At 39.6% G+C, this 23,292-nt stretch overlaps 1 protein-coding gene across 2 annotated transcripts; it reads right to left on the minus strand.

Annotated features, from left to right (window-relative positions):
- Positions 1-236: 236 nt before the first annotated feature.
- Positions 237-20,342, minus strand: arrdc1a (arrestin domain containing 1a). Of its 2 annotated transcripts, XM_038704171.1 has the most exons (9): positions 20,167-20,342; positions 16,129-16,239; positions 15,659-15,709; positions 12,803-12,957; positions 10,264-10,446; positions 6,032-6,208; positions 4,575-5,109; positions 2,699-2,739; positions 237-909 (listed from the first exon to the last, which is right to left on the minus strand). In XM_038704171.1, the coding sequence occupies exons 1-8, from the start codon at positions 20,282-20,284 to the stop codon at positions 2,723-2,725; spliced, it is 1,347 nt and encodes a 448-aa protein (XP_038560099.1). In that variant the 5' UTR covers positions 20,285-20,342; the 3' UTR covers positions 237-909; positions 2,699-2,722. The 2 variants fall into 2 exon arrangements, with proteins under 2 accessions (XP_038560099.1, XP_038560098.1); XM_038704170.1 differs by lacking the exon at positions 2,699-2,739 and having other exon boundaries at positions 20,167-20,341.
- Positions 20,343-23,292: the final 2,950 nt, after the last annotated feature.

Below are 23,292 nucleotides of genomic sequence, written 5' to 3' on the forward strand. Positions count from 1 at the left end.
GTAACAAACTATCAAACATGGCAGAAATCATCAGAGGCATGCCTTGTATCAAACAATGCTCTATGTAGATAACTTACAACAGCAAAATCTGGATTGTTCATTGTCATCATAAAATTGAAACTGCTGATCAAAGGCAAATTAAAAAAACTTCCCCAACAAACCATTTAGTCCAGTTTAAATATTAAAACTCAAAATGAATGAAAAATATGCCAGAAGATTAAACATGACTTTACCAGTTTTCTTTAAAAAATTACTTTATTTCACTTTTGAAACAATAAAGATATTAAACTAAATACTAAATCAGTGTGTTTTGCACAGGTTTTCATACATAAAACTTTCAAACATGACATCACAGATGCCACCTAAATAACCTACAACTACAAACATGACTCCTGTACAACATGACTTACTGTACAAAGAACAGCAAATCAAAAGTATCCTCAAATTCTGCATACCCCCCTTCTCTTTCCTTTCATTCAAAGTGCAAAAAGTATACCAAAAACTGATTTCAAAAAGATTTGGTTTGGCTGGTTTACAGGAGAGAATAACCTCCGTTAGGTTAGTGAAGGTACTTGTTCACTTTGGCAGGAGAGTATTAAATCAATTCACTTTCATTTCAATTCAAAATGCGGATTCTCTTACATTTAAAAAAGCTTGAAACTTACACAAAATCTTTTTAGTGGCCTAAAATAACCTTACCATAGTATGTTCGATTAAGTTTCCTCTGTATCTTGTCATTTTGTCCAAGTAATATTTCTTTTGAAAACGCACCAACATGGTACACAAATTGCAGTTATAGTTTAAGATTTTTTTTTATATTAGAGTGAAGTGATCGTCATCCTGGTGGGAGGTTGCTGGTTCTTCATCCGCTTCATGTGTTGCAGCTCTCATTATAAGATGGAGGAGCTTCTGTAACAGACAGTCACCATCAGAAAAGCTGGTTAGTACACAAGTACACAGTTACATATCACTTTCCACACACAGTGCCCTCCATAATGTTTAGGACAGAAACACATTTATTTAAAAGCTGCCTCTATACTCCACAGTTTTAGATGTGTAATTTAATTTAAGGCCTTTTTAGAAATTTCAGTATTACCATGTACAAATTACAGCACTATAGAGTTGTGCCAATGAAAGTCGAGGAAACGCTTTTCTGGCTGAGAAACAAGAAGTAAACAGTAAGAGATTTTGGCCAAAACTTAGGCTTTATTAAATCAACAGTTTGGACAGAATTCTCACCATATAAAACTAACTCCCCATACACTTGTGCAACAGAAACACTCTTCAGGAGGCAGTGTTTTTACTCCATAAAGTGAAATACTGAACCTACACTGCAAGATGCAACCCTCTAGTTAGACACAAAAACAGGATGGCCAGAATACAATGTGCTAAAGCACATAAAAGAGAATGCAGAGATCTGGGGAAAAGGTCCTGTGGACAAACGAGACCGAGATCAATCTGTATCATTCTTTATCTTCATTAACAATGTGACTGTTGATGGCAGTAGCACAGTGGCTTCTGGGGTGTATAGAAACATCTTATCAGCTCAGGAAAGTGTGGGAACATTCCTCCACTGCCAGTGTATGAATGTGTGAATGACCAAAATTATGATTTTTATCATAAGGGTGATTTTGATCATTTTAAACCTGTGTCTTATTTTCACATATTCTGTTTTTTGATCTGTGCTGAAAATGGCTTAAGCTAGCAGCCGCAAACCAACTGCAGTGGCAGTGCATTTTGTGTCCTGCCTCAAAGTGTACTTTGGCTTTGGCCTTCATGGCCCCAGTGAAATTCCTGCCCTGGGCGGTGCTGCATCCTCCAGCAATGACCCTAAACATACAGCTAAAGCCAAAAAGGAGTTTCTCAAAAATTGAAGATACATACCACTGCTATCTCCCAAATATTATGGTGTCTTGAACTTGGGGGCTATGTATAAAAAGTGCCGTAATTTTAACATGACAAAAAACAGAATGTGTAAAAATACCCTTCCAAATTGGAGAGTGTACACTTTAACCAAATGTCACCTGTTTGATTATCTAAAACAGAGACAAATTTAAAAAAGGCAAAACCCAAACATTCTGGAGGTTACTGTTTGATGTCATCAGCAACAGCACTAGAAAACCATAGCCTGGTGAGTGACAACTTGTATTCCAGGCTTAGAGAGAGACAGAGACAGGCAGAGAGACAAACACTCTATGGGTGGTGGGAAGTGTCACAGAGGACAAGACGCACATTGTCGTGTTAACCAAAAGACCTCTGCGTATGTATGTGCATCTGTGTGATTAGTACATCTCAGCCATGCAGATACATGTGTGCGCACATGTGACCCCTAACACAGACATATGTGTATGTACATCTGTGTGTGTATCCTGCGACTTCACGTGCACATGCAAAAATACCCAAAGCAAAATGAATCCAAAAATCAGAAAAGCACTCACTCCCTGCTGCTCTTTAAGCTTACTTTGAACTCATGATAGGCAGCTCAGACAAGTATCAACATATTTTATCTGGACTATGGTGACTGGACAGTGATGGGGACATGTCCCCCCATCCACAGTGAAAATTAAACCCCTGCACACCGTTAAAGTAAAGTAAGGATTTGCAGAGGGAAATAGTACAGATAGTCTGTCAAAAGAAAAATTTAAGAAAAGAAATGAATGCCTGATAAAGCCCATCTTAACAAAATATTGCATGTCACCTTATTTTAAGTTGTGGGCTGCTTTTATCCATGCCAGGATCCTGTTGGAATGGAAGGAGGGTCTAACATGAGACTATCAAGTTATATTATGGGAAAGGTAGGAAATGGTGTTTTTGGAACTTGGCCCATTCTAGGGACAAAGGTTTTGACCATTCTCATGAGTCTCATGAGAATCTCATCCTAAATAACTGGAGTACTCAGTAGGTTTGATGGGGGATTTCCCCGCCACACACTCACATTAAATTAGTATTTAGGCTTCCAAAAGTATTGGAACGGTAAGGCAAATTACTTTGTTTTTGTTGTTCACTGATAACATTTGGATTTAAGATCAAAAGATGAGTATGAGAGGAGTTCAGAATTTCAGCTCTCATTTCCTGGTATTCACATCTAGAGGTGTTAAACAACTCAGGACATACCACCGTTTCTTTGTCTTTTTCAAGTGAGCAAAACTATTGGAACATGTTTCTTGTTGCCCAGGTGTTGCCTTTTAGGTTGATTGTCCAAACATTAAATAGTGGGCATAGCATGCACAACAATTTGGAATGGCCTGAAAAAGAAAGGAACTACTGGTGTACTGAGCAACAGACGTCGAACAGTTCGGCCAAGGAAAACAACAGTAGTTGATGACAGAAATATGGTGAGAGCTGTGAAGAAAACCCCCAAAACATCAGTAAGTGACATCAGCAACGACCTCCACAGTGCAGGGTGAAGGTATCACAATCCACTGTTGGAAGAAGACTCAGAGAGCAGAAATATAGAGGCCGCACCACAAGATGCAAACCACTAATCAGCAGGAAGAATTGGAAGGCCAGATTGAAATTTGCAAAGTAGTACAGAGATGAGGCGCAAAAGTTCTAAGTCCAAGATTAATCTCTACCAAAGTGTGGAGAAAGAAAGGAACTGCTTATGATCCGAAGCATACAAGCTCATCTGTGAAGCATGCTGGAGGTAATGTCATGGTTTGGGCGTGCATGGCTGCTTCAGGAACAGGCTCATTAATATTTATTGATGATGTAACTGATGATGGTAGCAGCAGAATGAATTCAGAAGTGTACAGAAACATTTCCGGAGAAATGCATTGAAACTAATGGGGAGGAAGTTTATCATGCAGCAGGACAATGAGCCAAAGCACACTGCCAACAAAACAAAGGACTTCATCAGGGGAAAAAAGTGGAAGGTTTTAGACCAGCCAAGTCAGTCACCTGACCTTAACCCAATAGAGCTGCATTTCACCTCCTTAAGAGACTGAAGGGAGAAATACCCTGAAACAAACAAGAACTGAAAGAAGCTGCGGTAAAAGCCTGGAATAGCATCACAAATGAAGAATGCAACAGTTTGGTGATGTTGATGGGTCGCAGGCTTGAGGCAGTTATTGCAAGCAAGGGTTATGCCACCAAATATTAAATGTTATTTACTTTAAGATTATTTGTTCCATTACTTTTGCTCACCTAAGAATGCTGTGGTCTAATACAAACAGTGATATGTCCTATGTCCTAAGTTGTTTAACACATCTAGATGTGAATACCAGGAAATGAGAGCTGAAATTCTGAACTCTTGTCTCATACTCATCTTTTGATCTTAAACCCAAATGTCTTCAGTGAACAACAAAAACAAAGGAATTTGCCTTACCGTTCCAATACTTTTGGAGGGGACTGTATATTTTCTGATCTTAACATCTGAACTGAAGGTGCTCCAAAGCAGGTTATCCTTGTTACAATTGTGGTCTGGAGTTTGTTGCAGTTTGGTAGAGCCTACTGAGGAAACCCTGTGCCTTGAAGATGATGAATAAGTGTTCAAATCAGTCCTAAATTATAGCCTTCTCCTCTATGTACATCCAGATCCAGTCTGCATGACTAGAGCCTATGTGCTAACTGACCTTGTGGATATGCCGAGGTGCCGTAGTCTGGAGGCAGGATGAGTGGTATTGGCATTGAGCTAGCACCCTCAAGGGGGTAAGGTGCTGTGGCCACTGTGGACTCACTGAACATAGGCCCACTGGGTACAGACCCTGGACCATGGTGCTGCTGGTTCTGGGAGAAAAATAAGCCGGGGGCATAGCTGAAAGCATTGGGTGACACCAGCTGAGACTGACGTTTATTTGTGAAGCCATCGTTCATTGGAGTCCCACCCTCTGCTCCCTGGTGGTCCTCAGCTGGAGGAGCACTGGGGGAATTATTGATGGACAACCTGGAGCGAGGAGTGGGACGGGGAGCGGGTTTGGGGTTGGGGTGAGGGGGCAGTTTGGGGTTAAGGGCAGAGGTGTCAGTTGTGGAGGTGTCAGGTGCAGAGGCTGGTGTATGTTCAGCGGGAGGAGGAGTAGCTTTTTTCGAAGGTTGCAGTTTTTTGTCTAGTGAGACGTTCCCAATGTGGATGGGTAATGTCAACATGACATCTGGAGACTTTAGATTGACCTGATAAATCAAAAGGAAAGGAAAATGTTACATTTTGACGAGCAATACAGAATTTATACCGACTACCTAATTTTGTCTTTGCTTCTTTCAATTGCTTTACCGTATTCTTTAGAATCCAAAACTCATTATGAATAAAAATACAGTATGTGTCTGATCAGCCAATCTGGACTGCACTTTACCAACATTCAACAAGAATTTACCCTGGCTCAGTTTCATTAAGTTTCTCATACAATCATGAATTAATAATGCATCTTGCAACAAACAATTACTCCATTATTACTTCATCTAGCAAATATTGTATTGATTTGATAAATATGGCTAAGATTAAGATGTTAAATTGGCACGACTGAAATATAGAAGATACAGGAAGGGAGACTACCGGCCAGATTGTTACTGTGGTCGTAAGATGTTATTTAAGATTATATTTTTAACCTTTTTCCCCCCGTGATGCAATGGGGGGGAAAAAAAAAAAGTAATTTGTTATAGACTAAACTGACATTTGACATGATAAGCATCTCCTCAACAACTTCAAATTGACCAATTCAAATTGTTTCATGATTTATTAAAGTCATGTTATTTTTACTTTGTCCATAAGATATGACAATTAAGAGAAAAATTAAATACTGTACTTTTAAAAAGAAGTGCATTAAATCTGTCTCTGTATATATAATTATTTGCTGCTGCAGCCTTAACATTTTTGTGATTACATTCAGTTCAGACTGTTGGAGGTAGGTCCAACCTAGTCAAATCTGTGTTGTGATTTTTTTTCGTGACTCTGACCACTATGTAAACTTTCCATCACATTTACAGAAAGAGGTGCATGACTGAAAGAGGTTATAATGATAGCTGTCCCTCACTAGTTGTTATCTTCAAATGGCCTATTGTTTGTCTAATAATCAAAACATAACAAAGCATATCTTACTTTGATGTAATATTCAATCTTTATGAGATCACAGCCAGCGAGGGAGGACTGTGGAAGAGGAGGAACAATGATCTGCTCCTTCCACTCCACCTCCTTGCCAGCCTTCACCACACCACCCTCCACATCTACTATCGTCCTCACATCATGGGTGGGCCTCTTCGTCTCATAGGTCACTCTCTGAAAACACACCGGGCATGGAGATTCATAAACAAAGGCAGTCCATATAAAAAAAATACAAAATACAATTTATTACTGTGCCTTTTATCAATAAACATGGAATCAACCAGTTTCTGGTGCCTTATTTCTGAAAGTGTTTCTACATTTGTACTTAATGTTTTGGCCATATTTTTTTATTTGCTCCCAGTCCATTTCACACAGTCTGTCACAACCGTTAAAATAAATGGGTTTAATTTTTCTTATGTGAGGATGAATATTATGAGCAGTTTGATATTGATATAAATTTTAATCTGAACGTAGGCTAGGCCTATTTAATTTAGGTTACATCACAGACACTGGTCATATACCACCCCACCTTTGGCGATGTGGGAACAGGTAATGACGTGAGTTTTCAGTAGCCTAAATGTTGAGATTCAGTCTTTCAACCACTATTTGAACACATTTTATGGCATGAATGGATTTTTCATTTCATTGCTTTTTGAAGTTAATTTAGAACAATGTTTGGAACACGTTGTATAATGTAATTTTTGAAGTGACAAGAAGTTCTTTAAACTGGGGTGGAACGACCACTAATTCAGTGCCCAAGTCTTTTAATGTGGAAACGCTGACACACAGCCAAGCTGAAAGACTAAGGCTAATATTTTCATAAAGCTCATAAGAACGCATCAAATCAACGCATTAGCCCATTATAGAATAGGCTACGCCTGTTCATTTAGGCATTCATACTGTCGACGATTTTCTGTCTCCCTGCATGCGTCAGCTACAGCCATGCTACAGACCATGTTGTATTTCTGTAGCGTTACAGTTTGCTCTTCGTTTGTAAAATATGATGCTCTGCTGACAGTAGACTTGTTCATGTCTGTGATTGGTCATCTGCTGCTAACACCGCCTCTTATGTGAACGCGCTCATGTCTGGATTGGGAAACCCTGGGTTGACTTACCGAGGTGATAACCAGCTTCGTGGTACCGCTTATCCCGATAGTAATTGTTAGGGTTAGTGAAGCCAGATACAGGCGTGGTACAGGCGCCTGATCTCGGTCTCTGTAACCCAGAATTTCCCCTCACCTTAGGCTAAACAAATTCAGAACTTTCACTAAACTGGCTTTCTGAAATGGGCCCCAGACCAGACCATAACAGAGATACAGAGAGACAGACACTTTATTCAACCCTAAAGGGAAATTGCAATGTAGCTTTTTTTTTCCAACAAGCATTAAGTTGATCAATATCAACAAAAAGAATTAAAAAAAAGATATCTCTCCAACTATATTTGTGCAAATGACAGTAGAATGCGCATTGTTCATTCAGAAAAAATAATCGTCCTCTCCCTGCTCTGAGGGCAGTCATTGCAAGTGGGCAGGAATGACTTCCTGTAGCGGTCCTTATTACTGCAGAGCTGAAGGAGTTTCTAACTGAAGAGACTTGGTTGTCCAACCAGTAGTTTGTGCAGAAAATGTGAAGTGTAATGATAATATCCAGGCAGTCCCCAGCACAGAGCCAGCCCTCTTAATCTGATTGTTCAGCTTCTTAGTGTAATTGGCTTTGATGCTGCTGCACCAACAGATAGCTGCAAAGAAAACTGTACTTGCAACAACAGAAAAAATGTGCAACATCTTGCAGCACAAATTAAAGGACCTAAGCTTCCTCAAGCAGACACTGGTCCATTGTCGACATGAACACAGAGTTGAGTAGCCCTTCACCACCTCCATCTCTTCTCCCCAGATGTAAATGGTCCACAACAGTCTCCTTTGTCTTGGCTGAATTTAAGATGAGGTGGTTATTCCCACATCACAACACAAAGTGATTGACCAACTACCAGTACTCAGTCTCCTCTCCAACTCTGACACAACAACCCCCTGTGACAGGACTAAGTCTGAGGTGTATAGTTTAAAGTCCCCTGTGGTGCTCCTGTGCCGCTAAACCTCTCTTCAGACACACGCCCCCCTCAGTCACACAAACTGTAGTCTGTCCAACAATTCAGGAGGCTGTGGAGGGTATCTACCTGCATCTTTTGGAGCTTCTCCTGTAGAAGTATAGGCTGGACTGTGTTAAAGGTGCTGGAGAAATCAGAGAACATGATCCTCACAGTGTGAGCAGGCGGATGATGGCATCCTCAAAGCCCACCTCAGGCAAGGTGTTAGGCGGAGGTCTGAGATTAGCCAAGATCAGTCTCACATTCATTATGTGGGATGTTAATGTCACCAGTCTATAATAGTTGAGGACAGATGGAAAGGACTTCTTTGGTACTGGAACAAGGCAGGGCGTCTTAAACAACACTGACTGACTCTTCACCTATCTCTCCAACTAAACAACACCTACATCAGAATGCTGTTTGTAGATTTCAGCTCAGCATTCAACACAATATCCCCCATGAAACTGATCAGCAAACTCAGCACTCTAGGTTTAAATACTGTAACTGGATATTGGACTTCCTCACAAACAGACCCCAGACAGTTGGGATTGGCGGACACATCTCCTCCACTCTAGTGCTCAACGCCGGAGCCCCCCAGGGCTGTGTGCTCAGCCCCCTCCCGTTCACGCTGTACACACACGACTTCATCATGCGACATGGAGAGAACTCTGTTATGAAGTATGCAGATGGCACGTCCATCATCGGCCAGATTTCAAACAACAATGACACTTTATATAGGGGGAAAACGACCATCTGCAGAGTGGTGCACAGAGAACAACCTACTGCTCAGCATCAGCAAAACCAATGAGGTAAGCATGGAATTTAGAAAAAAGGAGATAAAGACAAACATTCCTGTCACATCAACATCTGTGGAGCTAAGGTGGAGCAGGTGAACAGTTTCAGGTTCCTGAGAATCAGCATCACAGAGAACCTGACATGGTCATCTCACATATCCATGCTGGTGAAGAAAGCTCAGAAACAACCTTTTTTTTTTTTTTTAAAGGCAACTTAAGGCGGGTAAAATTCTTGTCAAGTTTAGCTATTGCTGAGGAGCAATAGAAAGCATCCTGACTGAATGCATCACAAACTGACATGGGATGTGCATGGCCCAGTACAGGAGGGCTCTGTAGCAGGTGATTAAAACTGCTCAGAAGATCATTGGTATCTATCCACCGAACATCAGTGATATTGGTGAGGTGAGGTGCCTGCAGAGCCCAAAGGATTCTAAAAGAAAGTTCCCAGCCCAGCTACAGCCTGTTCACCGTGCTGCCTTCTGAGAAGAGATACAGAAGTATCTGCTGTCACACCACCAGACTAAAGAGCAGCTTCTTCTCCCAGACTGTGAGACTCTTAAATTCATCCTCCGCACTGCACCATGCAAAATAGTTGATTTCTGTACATAATTTTTATATATAACGTTTGCTTTGTGAGTAGCATAATAGGGAAATAATAAGACAATTAATTGTACCTAGAACCTCTCACATTGTCTTGCTTGAGTATGCTCTCCAGTTTCCCTCTGTATGACTCTTGCATTCTGAGCCTCACTTTCAGCTTCCTCTTTACACTCCTGAATAAATTTCTGTCCCCATCCCTGAAGGCCATTTTATTCCTATTCAGGGAGCATTACTGGGAAACCATTGCACTCTTCTGATGGGTATGATGTTATCAATGCAGAAGTTTATGTAGTCTGTTTTGCAGTCCGTCATGGCGTTGATGCCGTCTCCATGGGGCGCACAGAGTACCTCCCAGTCTGTGGCCTTAAAACACCCCTGCACAGTCTCCACCTCCTCACTATCCGTGTGGACACATCTTAATGCTGAACAATGGATATGTAAGTGGATGTGAGAAATACCAAGTTGGGTTCTGATCTGCAAAGAGGGGCAGGGCAGTGGAGCTGTATGCATCGCTTATTCAGCATTTTGGTGTCTATGGTGGGGCATTTGATAAATTGTTTAAAATGTGGCAGAAAGAGTGTCTATACATAATAAATGAGTGTAAAAATATTGTATTGCTCTATGTAGCCTATAATGAGAGATCTAATTGAATACTAAGGTTTGGTCCTTAGATATAGTATATGTTGGTGCGTAAGCCTGAACATAACCTGCTCCTCCAATGTTTGATCAGGGCTGTAAAAAAAAATGTTTACCTGCATCAGGCTGGCTGCCATGTTGCCTGTAGTCTTCCCAGACTCATTGTGGATGTTAGCTGTCACCTGGATGATCTGGCCTGGTGTGTAACCTTTCATGTCAGTCTGAGCCTTCAGGACCACTGTACCAGTTTTCACCAGCATGTAGGTGAACTGCTGGGTCACTGCAGATGAACAGGTTCCCTGCATAGGCAGTGTTATACCATCATGGATTTATCAAGACTGACATTGATACATGTTTGTTAAATGAATTGTTCAACATTCAAACGGGCTTATTTGTTTTCTTTCTCTAGTTAGATTACAAGTTAGATGACAAGATAGTCTCATGTCTGTGGCGTAATTACAGAGCTGGAGTCAAGACGTGGTTAGCATAGCTTAGCATAAAGACTGGTCCAAAATTAATTAGCTCACCAACAAACGCATATATTATTTGTTTAAAAAGTACACAAATAGAAAAGTTAAACATTTGTGATTTTAGGGGGAGTTACGGGCTGGAGCAATTTCTTGGTGAACTATTGTGGAAGCAGGAGTGTTCAACAGTGCTCACCAGCACATCACATTGGGACATTAAACCGTTCCACTAAGCAGACTCAACTGTACACACTCATGATTCTTTTTTACTGATGATTACTGTAGCCAGTCTGACATAGATTTACAGCTCTATTGAGCCATGTTGTCCTATAGCCCTCAGTAGTAATGACTTCATGAGCTTCTTAAATGATAAAATTCTAATTATTAGAGACAAGATACGTCATCCTCTGCCCACAACTGATACAAATATATCATCAAACATAGGAACCTTAGAAACAGCTGTAAAACCCAAAATATTAAGACTGCTTTTCTCCCATTGATCTTCACCAACTAACTTAAATGATTTCACCATCTATGCCATAAACAACGCCACTGTAGTGACAGGGGCGTTGGACAGACTCAGGGCTGCAAACTGCAATTAGCTTTCGTGATTTTCAGGTCATCAAAACTGTGAAAGGTCATCCTGAATTAGCTCTCCAACATATCACAAAACTGGAAGAAATTGCGGCTTTGACATGGAGCTACTGTAGGTAACAGCCGCAAAACTAACTTCACACGACTCTTTTCATCTTGACGTGTCAAGGCGGAGCTGTCGCTGCACGTGTTGGATTGAAAACGAGTATCGACATGTTTTCAGAATTTTGGTATCGACTTGGTACCGAAGTATCAGTTCTTGTGACATCTCTAATCAGGAAATACTCAACAAACGTTCACTGTTATGCAGACGATACCTAATTATATTGATGAAACTAGATGAAACCAATCAGTTAGCTAAACTTCAACCATCCCTTAACACATAAAACCTGGATGACCTGCAATTTTCTGGTGTTAAAGTGAAGTTATTGTACTTGGCCCCAAAAACCTCTGGGACACATTATCTGAAGATATAGTTACCCTGGATGGCATCGCCATGGCCTCTAGCACTCTAGCACTTGTTTGAGAATAACTGCTCACAGTATGTAAGATAATAATGCTCTACAATCACAAAAAAAAAATTCTTCCTCAACCCTTATAAACTGGACAAATAAAATAGTGATTCTGTCTTCTCTGCCAACAAATAGTACAGATCTCAATTAAAACTTTGGATTTTGTGTCTTGACTTTAGAGTTGACCCGGGACTTGACACTAACTTGGGATTTACAAAACACTGACTTTGCCCTACCTCTGGAGGTTGCCGGGCTTGTACCTTTGTGCCTATGCACAACTATGCATACTAACTTCCACACCAAGTGCTCAAGCTGTAAAGACTGACTGCACATCCACGCCTTTACTTGAAAAGTTTACGCACTTTTTTTTGTAAACAGTCACAGCTGTAGTCAAGCAGATTTTTTGTTTTTTGTTTGTTTAATATCGTTGACCAAAACCTAAATCTGTACTCACCAAATGTATCTGACAATACGCACTATACTATAGTCATGTTGAAACAGGAAGGGGCCATACCCAAACTGCCAATCCAAAAGCCACACGACGTTTGGAGGACTGTAGCTATTGACTCTGCAGAAAGTAGGCAACTTCTCCGCACTGTGCGCCTCAGCATGGGCTGACCCCGCTCTGTGATGTTATGTGGCCTACCTCTTCGTGGCTGAGTTTCTGTTGTTCTTAACAGTGGCCCGTGGAATATTTAGTAGTGAGGAAATTTCACAAATGGACTTATTGCACAGGTGGCAACCTATCACGGTACCACGCTTGAATTCACTGAGCTCCTGTGAGCGACCCATTCTTTCACAAATGTTTGTAGAAGTGATTGGAACACCTGAATTAGATGATTTGGACGGGTGTCCTACAACTTTTGGCAATATAGTGTAGTTCAAACACAAAACTACCCCTAAAACCACATATCTGACATTTTGTCAAAGTAGGCATTAAATAAACTGAAACAATGTTAGTAGGTACGCATGTATGTATATATGTAAGTAGGTATATGAACTCTGAAGACCAACATCAGCCTCATGTTTTGTTTAAGCAGTTAATGACTGACCATATACACACACATCTAAGCATGTCTCACCCATATGTCTGGCACTTCATTCAGGTTTAGAAGGCTTAGCAGGTAGAAAGCTTTCTCTGTATTGTAGTCCTTGGCAAATCGTGGTGTGTCAATAAAAGCCCTCACTCTGTAAATGATCCTACCATAGTTGCCTTCAAAAGATGTTGGAGCAGAGTCTGTGGGAAGAAGCCAAATATGTATTTTTTTTACAACACAATAGCCAATACAGACTGATAGGTTGTTATAACTGGGTCATTGAACAGTTTGACCATGTTACATGTGATATAACAATGCTCTAAAAACATTCAACAAAAACATTCCTATTGCATAACCTTTAAAAACCTAACAAGTGAAATAAGGCTTGTGCCTTCTCTGCCAACAGAAAACACAGATCTCAATTAAACCTTTGGATTTTTGATTAGGTTAACAATTGTTACAAATGTTTAACATTGACAAGCACTAGATTCAATAGGGGATTCAAAAATAGATTGTGATTTAATAAAATAACATCAAATTCATACCCTAGTACTAGGAATAATATGCCAATTCACACCTGATCTTTTTGCTTGAAATAAATGTTACAGTATTTAAAAATAATAAATAATGTTTAGAAAGCTAATATTTCTGCATATCTTCTTGAGTAAATGTTACTCTGACAAAAGACAAGTTATATTTCCACCTTTTAATGTAAAATGAAAACAAGACTCCAGAGTGTGTCCTGATACACCTGCAAGTAAAAATGCCGGTTGGGTTGCTTTTCAGTTTCTGTGAAGTTCACAGTAGGGAGAAGACTCTACCTGGGAAAAAAGCTAAAAACACAAGAGCAGGCTGTTTTTTTCCATGCTTGAGAGTCAATTACAATGAACCATGGAAACAATGTGTAGACAGAAAGTGAGGGACAAGGTGTATTGTTTTCCAAGAATCTTGACCATGCCAAAAAATGCTTACCAAAATAAAACAAGTATACAATTCTGAAATTGTGCGTAGAAACTTAAAGTAGCCAGGGTTACTGTGTAGGGTAATATCCTTTTAAGGACATTATTTTGACATCACAAATAAATAATCTCATTACCATATGACAAAATGTTTTTTCTGGTGATCCAACTTTACATGCATACATACACATATATACAGAATATACACACACAATTATACAGATACATAGTACTGATGTAAAGTATTGTAAGATATGGTATAGCTGCCTGGTCTGGCTCCCTTACTGTACAGTCTAAATCAAGACTCATGAACATGACAAAAGTGCCATGAAAGTGATAGGCATGAAGGATCTACAGCAGTCACTTCAGTACATGGTTGAGTATGCTGTCATTAGACAGGCTAACAAAATCTTAGATGATCCTTCACATGTGCTATTTTCTGATTATGAGTTGTTGCCTTCAGGAAGATAATTTAGTGCTTGCAGATGCAGAGGTAAATGTTTTAAACTCTCTTTCCTCCCCACCTCCATTTCTTTACTCAATATGCAAATCCCTCAGTCATGGCACGGAGCAGGTTTTATTAGATCTTACGATTACGCACAGTTTGGTTTTATATTATTTTATTGTAACTCCAGGTGATCTTGGAGGAGTGCAATTTTTCATATTTTAGCTTACTTATCTTATTTACTTATTACAGAAAGGTGCATTTATATATTACCTTACTTATTTTTAACATGGATTTTTATACATGTATGGTCTACTTGCTTCTCTTCTCTTGGATTTACTGCTGTATTCGCTTTGCCAGTACGTCAGCACCTACTTTCTGGGCTGACGATTGGTTTGTATGTGTATGTATTATCTGCCAAGAAAAATTTCTCCAAGGAGACAATAAAGTTCATCTAATCTAATCTAATATACATACAGAAATACAAATATCTTTTCAATAATTGTGGCTATCCATAAGGGTAATGTTTTTGCATAGTGCTGATTTGATCCACCCCATGTAATTGAATTTATTTCCAACAAGTAACTGGCAGACTAGGTAAGCCTTATTTTTAGCCTAGTAGTTCTTGATCATTTGCAGCACTGACCAATGAGTGATTTCTGAGCAATTTAATTATAATGACTTGATGAAAAAAACTTTGGTCAAAATATAAGACAGAGTTATGTGGTTAAATTTCAAGGACATTAAAAGCACTATGTTAAAAAAGGGGCTATTTTCAAAATATTCCAGTACTGTTATTTTGTGATTATTATTTTTTTAATGGCACACAGTGCTGTGCTCAGTCTTGCCATGGTGTATGACTTTTGACAGTAAACCTCATATTGATAGATGAGTTTGGCTGTTCCTCACCCAGTTTTATTCCTCCTACACAGCCGTTTCAGTTAATGATTGTGTTTAAACCTACATTTTGGATTGGTGATCATTAGCCCCCTATTAGACTTTCTGCAAGTAATCCTAGAAGAATAGATACATTAAAACAGCTGCCTGCTGCTGGTAACAAGAGTGGTGAGAGTGACAGAAAACAGTAAAGTTGTGGTTGCTAAAACCAAAGCAATGTGCTAAAAGAGGCAAAAAAGTTCCATAGAGCTGAAGGGAATTGCAGAGTTGGTGATAATTTTCTGTGGGTTCTTTAACATGAGCGACTCCTTGCACATTACACATGGTCATTGTCAGTATAAAATTATTGAGCTTAAAAGTGTAGAAATGTAAATATTAATCTGAAATTGTGACATTCAATGTACTACATTTGAACAATAAGCTGCACTGGTTCATCCAAATACAGTGCAATGTTTCACACAACACTCATAAGCCCCAGTGAATGACGGGATAACAGTCCCATCCTTACTGCTGTTGAACCATAGGAAAATTAGGGTAAATATCATGTCAGTGCATGTCTGCTGTGAAATGCAAGGGCAAAACACACAAAAACATTCCTACCTGGTATGAGAAACTTGAATGGAAAAGTGTGTTCTCCCTGCTTGAGGGTTCCTGTATGGGACATAGAGAGCAAAGAAAACAGTCAGTCAGTGGAAACACTGACTTTTTCTAGCAACAATTGCCTTGCTGTTTCCCACCAGGCAGATATGCCTTGGTCTCTCCTTACTAGCTTATTGTTATAAGAGTAGTGTGGCTCCTTTAAGGAATAGGGCAGTGCATAAGTAAAGTCAGCATCGACTTTGGCCCTGGAGCAAAATAAAGTCTTTAAGTCTACCTCATTAAGCAGATCATATGATTATAAAAATATTTTTCACTAGAAAGCTTCTATTACACTTCAGTAATGAGATTTTACATGCCAGTAGAGGGCTCAGTGGTTGATGACTATAAGCCATCAGCCTAACCATAACTGGGCCTACCTCATAACAATACAGATAGATCAAACTCTTTGGATCAGTTGTTCTGCAGCATACCTTTATCTGCAACAGAGATGGTGCTGTTGAAGTACTGTTCCTCCACCGTCCATGCCGTGTCATTTACCTTACTGGTAATACCACAGAAACCATTGCAGTTCACTTTGATGGCTGCAGATAAGAATATACAGACAGTGAATTGGAAGTTTGCAGCATGAAACACTTCTCATAAGCAAATAATGTCATTAAGCAGAGTCATTAATTTAATTTCCTTTATGGGCAGAACCAAAAAAGCACAAGTATGTTATACTAAAGCCCTGAAAAAGAGAAGAGGAAGCGGAAATGCCCACTAGTAATATGAAACCTATCACAGCTCTGTGACTGACGAAAATACTGAACTTTACTACACATTCAAAGTTATCCAGTGAGCCTGTAACCCAGCAGACCTTCTATGTTCAAATTGGCCGTGGGTAGTTAGTGAAGTACGCACAACTAAAGCCCAACTCAGCAGACAAGGTTGTAAAAGTAAGAGATTTATTATTTTTTCTTTTAATTAAATATCAGGTGACTTGCTGCAGGAACATTCCTAACTTTTGGATGAACATTAAACTTCTGTGGGTGAATCATCATCATTGCAAACAAGGTGGAACAATGTTGTTTTTTGACCTTATTACAGGAACAAAACACTGCATTGTGATCATGACTCTGCATGACTCACCTGTCAGTCTTCTTAAGAAGACCAGAATGTATTGCCATTACCTGCTTTGATCCACTACACATTTAGATATTTTTGTCTACATTTTCCTATAAACATTGGAATAATGGTCCACCACAATGCACACCATGGTTAGAACCAATTGATTTTCTTAAATTTCACTCTTTAGGAGATTATGGGTTTGTAAGTGTTATATAGTCTTACATAAAGAGGGTCATCATCAACCTTTCAGGAACTAAGCAACCAAAATGTGTCTCAACCTAAACAGGAGCATATAATACTTAAAATCATTTGTGTTCTTGGTAAATGTACATGGATCAATAAAAATGTATGACTACCTTAAGTGTCAGCTTGGCATTGTAACTGTGAGAGTTGAGGATTTGGGAAAGAGCTTGAAAAAATAGTGTCAGTGAGGTCCAATACTGATGTTGGATAATAAAGTCTTGTTCACAGTCAGTGTTCCAGTTCATCCCAAACGTGTTGGATCGGGTTGAGGTCAGGGCTCTGTGCAGGCCAGTCAAGTGTTCACACCAATCTGAAACTCTTTCTTTATGCAGCTGGCTTTGTGCATGGGGACACTGTCGTGTGAAAACAGGTGAGGGACAAACACAAATTGTTGCTACAAATTTGGAAGCCCACTGTTGTCTAAAACATAACTGTATGTTGTAGCACAACAATTTCTCTTCATTAGAAATCATGGACACAAACCAGAAAAAGTGTCCCAGACCAACAACAGTGTATGTCCACATGCAAGTTGTCATTAGTCTTAGTCCATGATATATTTGTCTATTTTAGTCTAAAAACAATGAAAGCAAAAACATTTTTTTCTTAATTATTTATATTGTACACTTCTGAAACAGTCCTCTTGAAATCTCATCATATCCAACTTATCCCAGGTGAGCTGCGATGACTGAAACACATTTGATTTTTAATGCATTGTAAATACAGTATTTGCCCAGTAATACGTAACTTATCTCAGGGCCCAACCCACTTCATAATACATTGCATGGTGAGAGAGTTTGTTGGCTGGGAGTTGGTACTGTGAAGCTGACAGTCTGACCAGCTCTACCTGAAGAGGAATGTAAACAGACTGGAAGGCCTACAAGCCTTTAAAAAGCGACTCCCAAATACATCAAACCTGCTCTCAGCAAGTCGACAGACAAATTTGATAAATGGTTAGTCTTTCTATAACGACAGAACTATCACTTAAGAATGATCTAAAGGAAAAAGTCTACATCTTAAAAAACAGTAATTTCTTTGTTACTCCTTTGGTAAGGTGACATTTACTTGTTGGGATTTTAGTGATATTTTGACACTGTAACAGAAACAATTGTTTAGAAGTGCAAAATGTGGGAAAGGGTGAATTTGTCATTTGAGCATGTTTCCCTTTTCCTGACACTTTCATTCACTTTTCATTCAAATGTGTTGTCTGTCATTTGGGAATTTGTCACTATTATCAGGCTGCTTGAAAAAGTTAAGACTCTTCAGCTGATCCAGAATGCTGCAGCATGTGTTCTGACGGGAACCAGGAAAAGAGCTCACATTTCTCCTGTCTTAGCTTCTCTGCATTGGCTTCCAGTAAAATCTAGAATAGAATTTAAAATCATTCTTCTTACCTAGAAAGCTCTTAATGGTCAGGCACCATCTTATCTTAAAGAGCTCATAGTACCTTACTACCCCACCAGAGCACTGCGCTCCCAGAATGCAGGGTTACTTGTGGTTCCTAGAGTCTCCAAAAGTAGACTAGGAGCCAGAGCGTTCAGCTATCAAGCTCCTCTCCTGTGGAACCAGGTTCCAGTTTGGGTTCAGGAGGCAGACACCATCTCCACATTTAAGAGTAGGCTTAAGACTTTCCTCTTTGATAAAGCTTATAGTTAGGGCTGGCTCAGGTGAGTCCTGAACCATCCCTTATATATGCTGCTATAGGCCTAGACTGCTGGGGGATTTCCCATGATGCACTGAGCTCCTCTCTCCTCTACTTTCTCTCCCTCTGTATGCAACCTCATCCCATTATTGCATGTTACTAACACAACTTCTCCCCTTTCCGGTAGTCTTGTGCTTTCTCGTCTCTCTCCTCTCTCCTATCACTTCCTGCAGGTTTTTTGGCTCTGGAGCTGTGGAGTCTGGATCTGTGGCTGCGGGTCACCTGCTGCCCCCGTGTTCCTGCTCGACACCCTCTGCTATGCAACAACTATTGTTACTAGTCCTATTGTTATTTTTATTGTTATTATAATCATTAACATTACGATTATTATCATAAACAGTACTATAAATATCTGTACCATTATTCGTTCAGTCTATAGCAACATCACCTTTACTGTCTGTATCTCTGTGTGTATATTGTGTAGGCTGCCTCCCTCCTCTCTCTTTTCCTTGCCTCTGTCGCCTAGTGCTTGCTCTTGGTGGGAATTGTTGGGCTTCTGTAAATATCATCATAGGATACGGTCTAGACCTGCTGTTTTATGAAAAGCGCTGTGAGATAACTGTTGTTGTGATTTGGCGCTATATAAATAAAATTGAGTTGAATTGAAATGGAAATGCCCTTCACAAGTTGCCCTTCAAGTTCCCTTTTCCAGTTTGGCCTCCTTTAATTTAAGTTTGTGTTTATAGGCTACTAGTTAAAAGGTAGTAAGTATTACCTATTTTCCCATTGGAGTCAATCAACTTAGAGCTGCAGCTAACAATCCTCATATTTGACAAGTATGGAAGCAAAGAAAGGCCGTAAGGATTTGTATCTTATAAACAACCGAACAGCTGAATTCCTCTCTTTGCAATTTATAGTCGGTAATTTCAAGTTGTGGTTTTTGAAATTGCACTTTGTACAGTAGCTTTCAAAAATTCAGACTGTGTCCAATATTTAAAAATGTAACTGTTGAAATTCAGTTAGGCTACTAGTCATTGAGGCTACTGAAGATAAAACAATGCACCCTAAATGTAATAAATCAGACCTCCTAGCATTCTGTCAGTCATGTGAATGTCAAGTCACGTCCGTCAAGTTCCGGTTTAGGGCCCTGTCTCAGTCTGGGATTATGATACCCAGGTGTCCGATTAGGTCCCATTAGATCTCTCATGGAAACCCAGAATCAATGTGTAGGAATATTACAGGAACATTATGCTGTTGCGGTGCTGTCGGGAATTACTCTCAGTGCCATAAAAAGTCCATTTAAAAAACATTAGAGTAGACTCCACAGACTACTATACCAACATTAAAGCGATTTTCAAATTTAAGAGGCTATTTCTACAGTAATATAGAGCGAGAGGCCTAATTTACATCCATGTAGCCTAATCTTAAAATCCATTACTTCCTTGTTTAGCGACGGCGACGTCTTCCACCAGGTGAGTAAATGTAAAAACTGTAATAACCGCAGAATTAGCAGTCTTACCTTTACACTGCAGCGGCTGGACCAATTTGATTGTCACAGTTCCAGTAATAGGGTCGCCAGGACTGTACATCACTTTGTTTTTGTCAAACGTGATCACAAACTCTTGAAGTTTCCCCATGTTTTCCCCGATGCACAGAGCGCACCACACCTGTGCACTCTTCTTTTCTTCTGCTTCTTTTAGGGTTTTACGGCACTTGGCATTCAGGATGCGGCATGCTGCCACCTTCAGGTTTCATTCTCCTTCAGTATCAATCCATTTAACAGCCGTCTTTCCAGCCCAGTCCTTTAAAGTCCTTTCTATACACTATGCCATCCCCCTCTGATTTTGATCATTTCATATTGGTTTCAACAATTCAGCTGTTTGTTATTTTGCCAATTTATCTGCTCTCTTGTTTCCCAGGATACCTGAATGTGGTGGGACCCACATGAGCTTCATATTTTTCCCTTGCCTAACTACTCTTGAGTTTGTAAACAAGATTTCATAAAGCAGACCTCGATAACTTTGGAGTGTTACTGTCTGCCATCTGAGTATTTTTAACTCGATTTGAAATTCAAATATGCAGATTATTATTTCCTCATTCACATCCTGGTGATGTTGCTGCCATCTCCACCTCCAAATCTAGGAGCCAACAACACTCACATTTACAACTTACCATCCCCGCCCCTTCACATAACTCACTTGAGTAGCTTTTTTCAAACTTTATTCTCTGATGTGTGTTTATGATGACATTGCAGTAAAAACTGTTTATTGTGATGTGTCTTTTTCAAATGCTGAGGTATGAATGTTGCCAACAAAAATATCATTTAATTACATTTATTATTGTATGTCAAAATTCTTAATGAATTATAACTGTATAATCTAACAAGCTTTAAGAGTTCTTTCTTTCATTCTCTTGCACTGGTGGTATGGGTGAAATTGATTGAGGGTATTTGTAAAATGGAAACAAAAGCTCATTGTAGCTCACTGTGTTTTTTTTGTCTTAGGACTGATTCACCCACAGTAATAACAATTTTAAAATACACCTTATGATGCCTACACTATGATATATGAGTGCATTTAGGTGGCTCAGTAGTCCAGTGGTTAGGATTGTTGCCTCACACCAAGTTCCTGTGCTCAAACAATCTGGGACCTTTCTTCGAGGAGAGGAGGAGTGGAGGAGTGGAGGAGTGGATGAGTTTACATGTGAATGTCTGATAGATTGGTGAACTATCCAGACTTCACCCCGCCTCTTGCTCAGTGTGAAATACGATAGGCTGTATGTAGGGAAGATGGAGGGAGCAGCAAGAGGGAGAGAAAGCAGCAAATCACCCCGTGTTGATATAGTACCACTGTTTTGGGTCAGCGGTCTCCTGAATTCTCTGGATCCAGTTTATAACAAATAAACCTTTGAGCTTCATTATTGATTACACCTAAGACTACTTGTGAATCTGTCCAAAATACTCTCCATAAACCCTGATATCTAGCTACTCCTTTAGCATATTGCAGCAAAGATCACTGCTGCATTTTACTCTTGTCTTGGTATGGTGACTATTTTTGTAGGCACAACTCTCGCTTTGCCCATGATCAAGGCACAGTGGACCTGATCTTCACTTACAGTTATTTTCAAATATAACTCTGAGCCTGTCCTCTCTGACGGGGGCCTTTTCCATCTCTCTGAGGATCCATTCCACTGCCTTGTTATCTAACAAAAGAAACTGCTTTGAGAAAGGTTTATTTGCACAATAACAAAACATGCAATACATTTTAAACATAAAAGAAACAAACCTGCATTATCCAAAAAGGTAACTTAAGCTAAAAAAAGTTACTACATTATAATCTGTTAGTTATCTGTTTTCCTTTATATAAATAAAGACATTTCCACTGTAATGCTCCAGTATTTCTTCAAAATAGTGTTAAAAATCTTCTTGTCTTGTTCTTGTGCATCATCACATCTCGTGACCCGAGTGTATCATCATGCCCCTTATCTGAGCCCTTAAAAAATGTCGTTTTTGATGATCTGTTGTGTTTTTGTGCTAAGAGTGGTAAAATAGTAGCACATAGGCTACTTGTATGTATGTGAATATTATCAAAGTGACAGAAAAAAACCTGCAAGATCAAGAATTAGTGTGTAAAATATGTAAGTCACAGTGAAAGAAGTGCACTGCACACAAACAGTAATAACATCTACCACTGACAACTACTGGGGCATTCAAAACCTTTCTAATTTGACAGTGTTAAGCTTTTACAAAAGATACTGGAGCAGACACAGGGTGAGGCAAACAAACAGGGGTTTTATTGTGTCAAAGAACAGATGGTGTGCTGAAAACTCCAGTAGGGCAATGGCAGAAAGTGGGCAGGCAGACGAGCGAGATCCAAAACTTCAAACAGGCAGGTAGGCTGAGCTTCTACAAGCAGGTATCCCCTGGGATAAAACGTTTGAACTGACAGGAAAAACAGTCAAAGAATTTCACCTTAGTGAGTAGTTACCACAACGTGAATGGATAATCTGGCGAAAACTGGAGTGATGAGGCGGGGGTTTAAATCAGCTGAGGTTTATAGAGGGATTGACAGGCGCGTAGGAAACACTAGGGACACCAGCAGCTATGTGTTAATTAGACATATTGATTGATAATTAGGGTTACATAACAACCTTGATGAGACTTATTTGAATAATAAAAGAACTGAGATATGGTTACTTCCAATGTGCTTTGGAGATATCAAGTCCAGCAATGATTTTATTAAAATGTCAATCAAGTCAGATTTTGCTATCATCTCCCACAGCAACATTTGACATAATGTTCAATAAGAGGTTCTACAAAAGTTCCTTTAATGTTATTGAAATTTGTGCTAACATTCCACAAAGGTGATGCAAGAACCAAAAAATAATATAATAGTTTAGTCCCCCAAAGGTTCCTGTAATGTTGCTAAAGGTTCTGAAAACGTTAAGTAAACGTGATGGAAGGACCTAAATAGGAAAAAAAAATGACATCCTAGAGACCTAAAGGGAACTTCCTATGGTAATGGTCCCCTAAATGTTCTCACAACATCCTGAATGTTCCCTGAAGGTCTGCCAAACAACGTCCCCCAACTCTGAAAAACTCCACATCGTGAAAGTCAAAGAACGTTCTGTCAAGTGTGGCGTGGGT

This window comes from Micropterus salmoides, unplaced genomic scaffold (genome assembly GCF_014851395.1).
Source record: "Micropterus salmoides isolate LMB-PRFRI ecotype aquatic unplaced genomic scaffold, ASM1485139v1 Ms_hic_scaffold_7, whole genome shotgun sequence".
NCBI classification, from domain to species: Eukaryota; Metazoa; Chordata; class Actinopteri; order Centrarchiformes; family Centrarchidae; genus Micropterus; species Micropterus salmoides.

What these genes read in the sequence shown, in the direction of transcription:
- arrdc1a (XM_038704170.1), bottom strand. Translation starts at nt 20,284, where the DNA reads ATGGGGAAACTTCAAGAGTTTGTGATCACGTTTGACAAAAACAAAGTG. An exon ending in AGATTGAATATTACATCAAA is followed by an intron (nt 5,110 to 6,031) that starts GTAAGATATGCT and finishes TTGATTTATCAG; the next exon opens with GTCAATCTAAAGTCTCCAGA. An exon ending in CACCTCGGCATATCCACAAG is followed by an intron (nt 910 to 4,574) that starts GTCAGTTAGCAC and finishes TGTCTGTTACAG; the next exon opens with AAGCTCCTCCATCTTATAAT.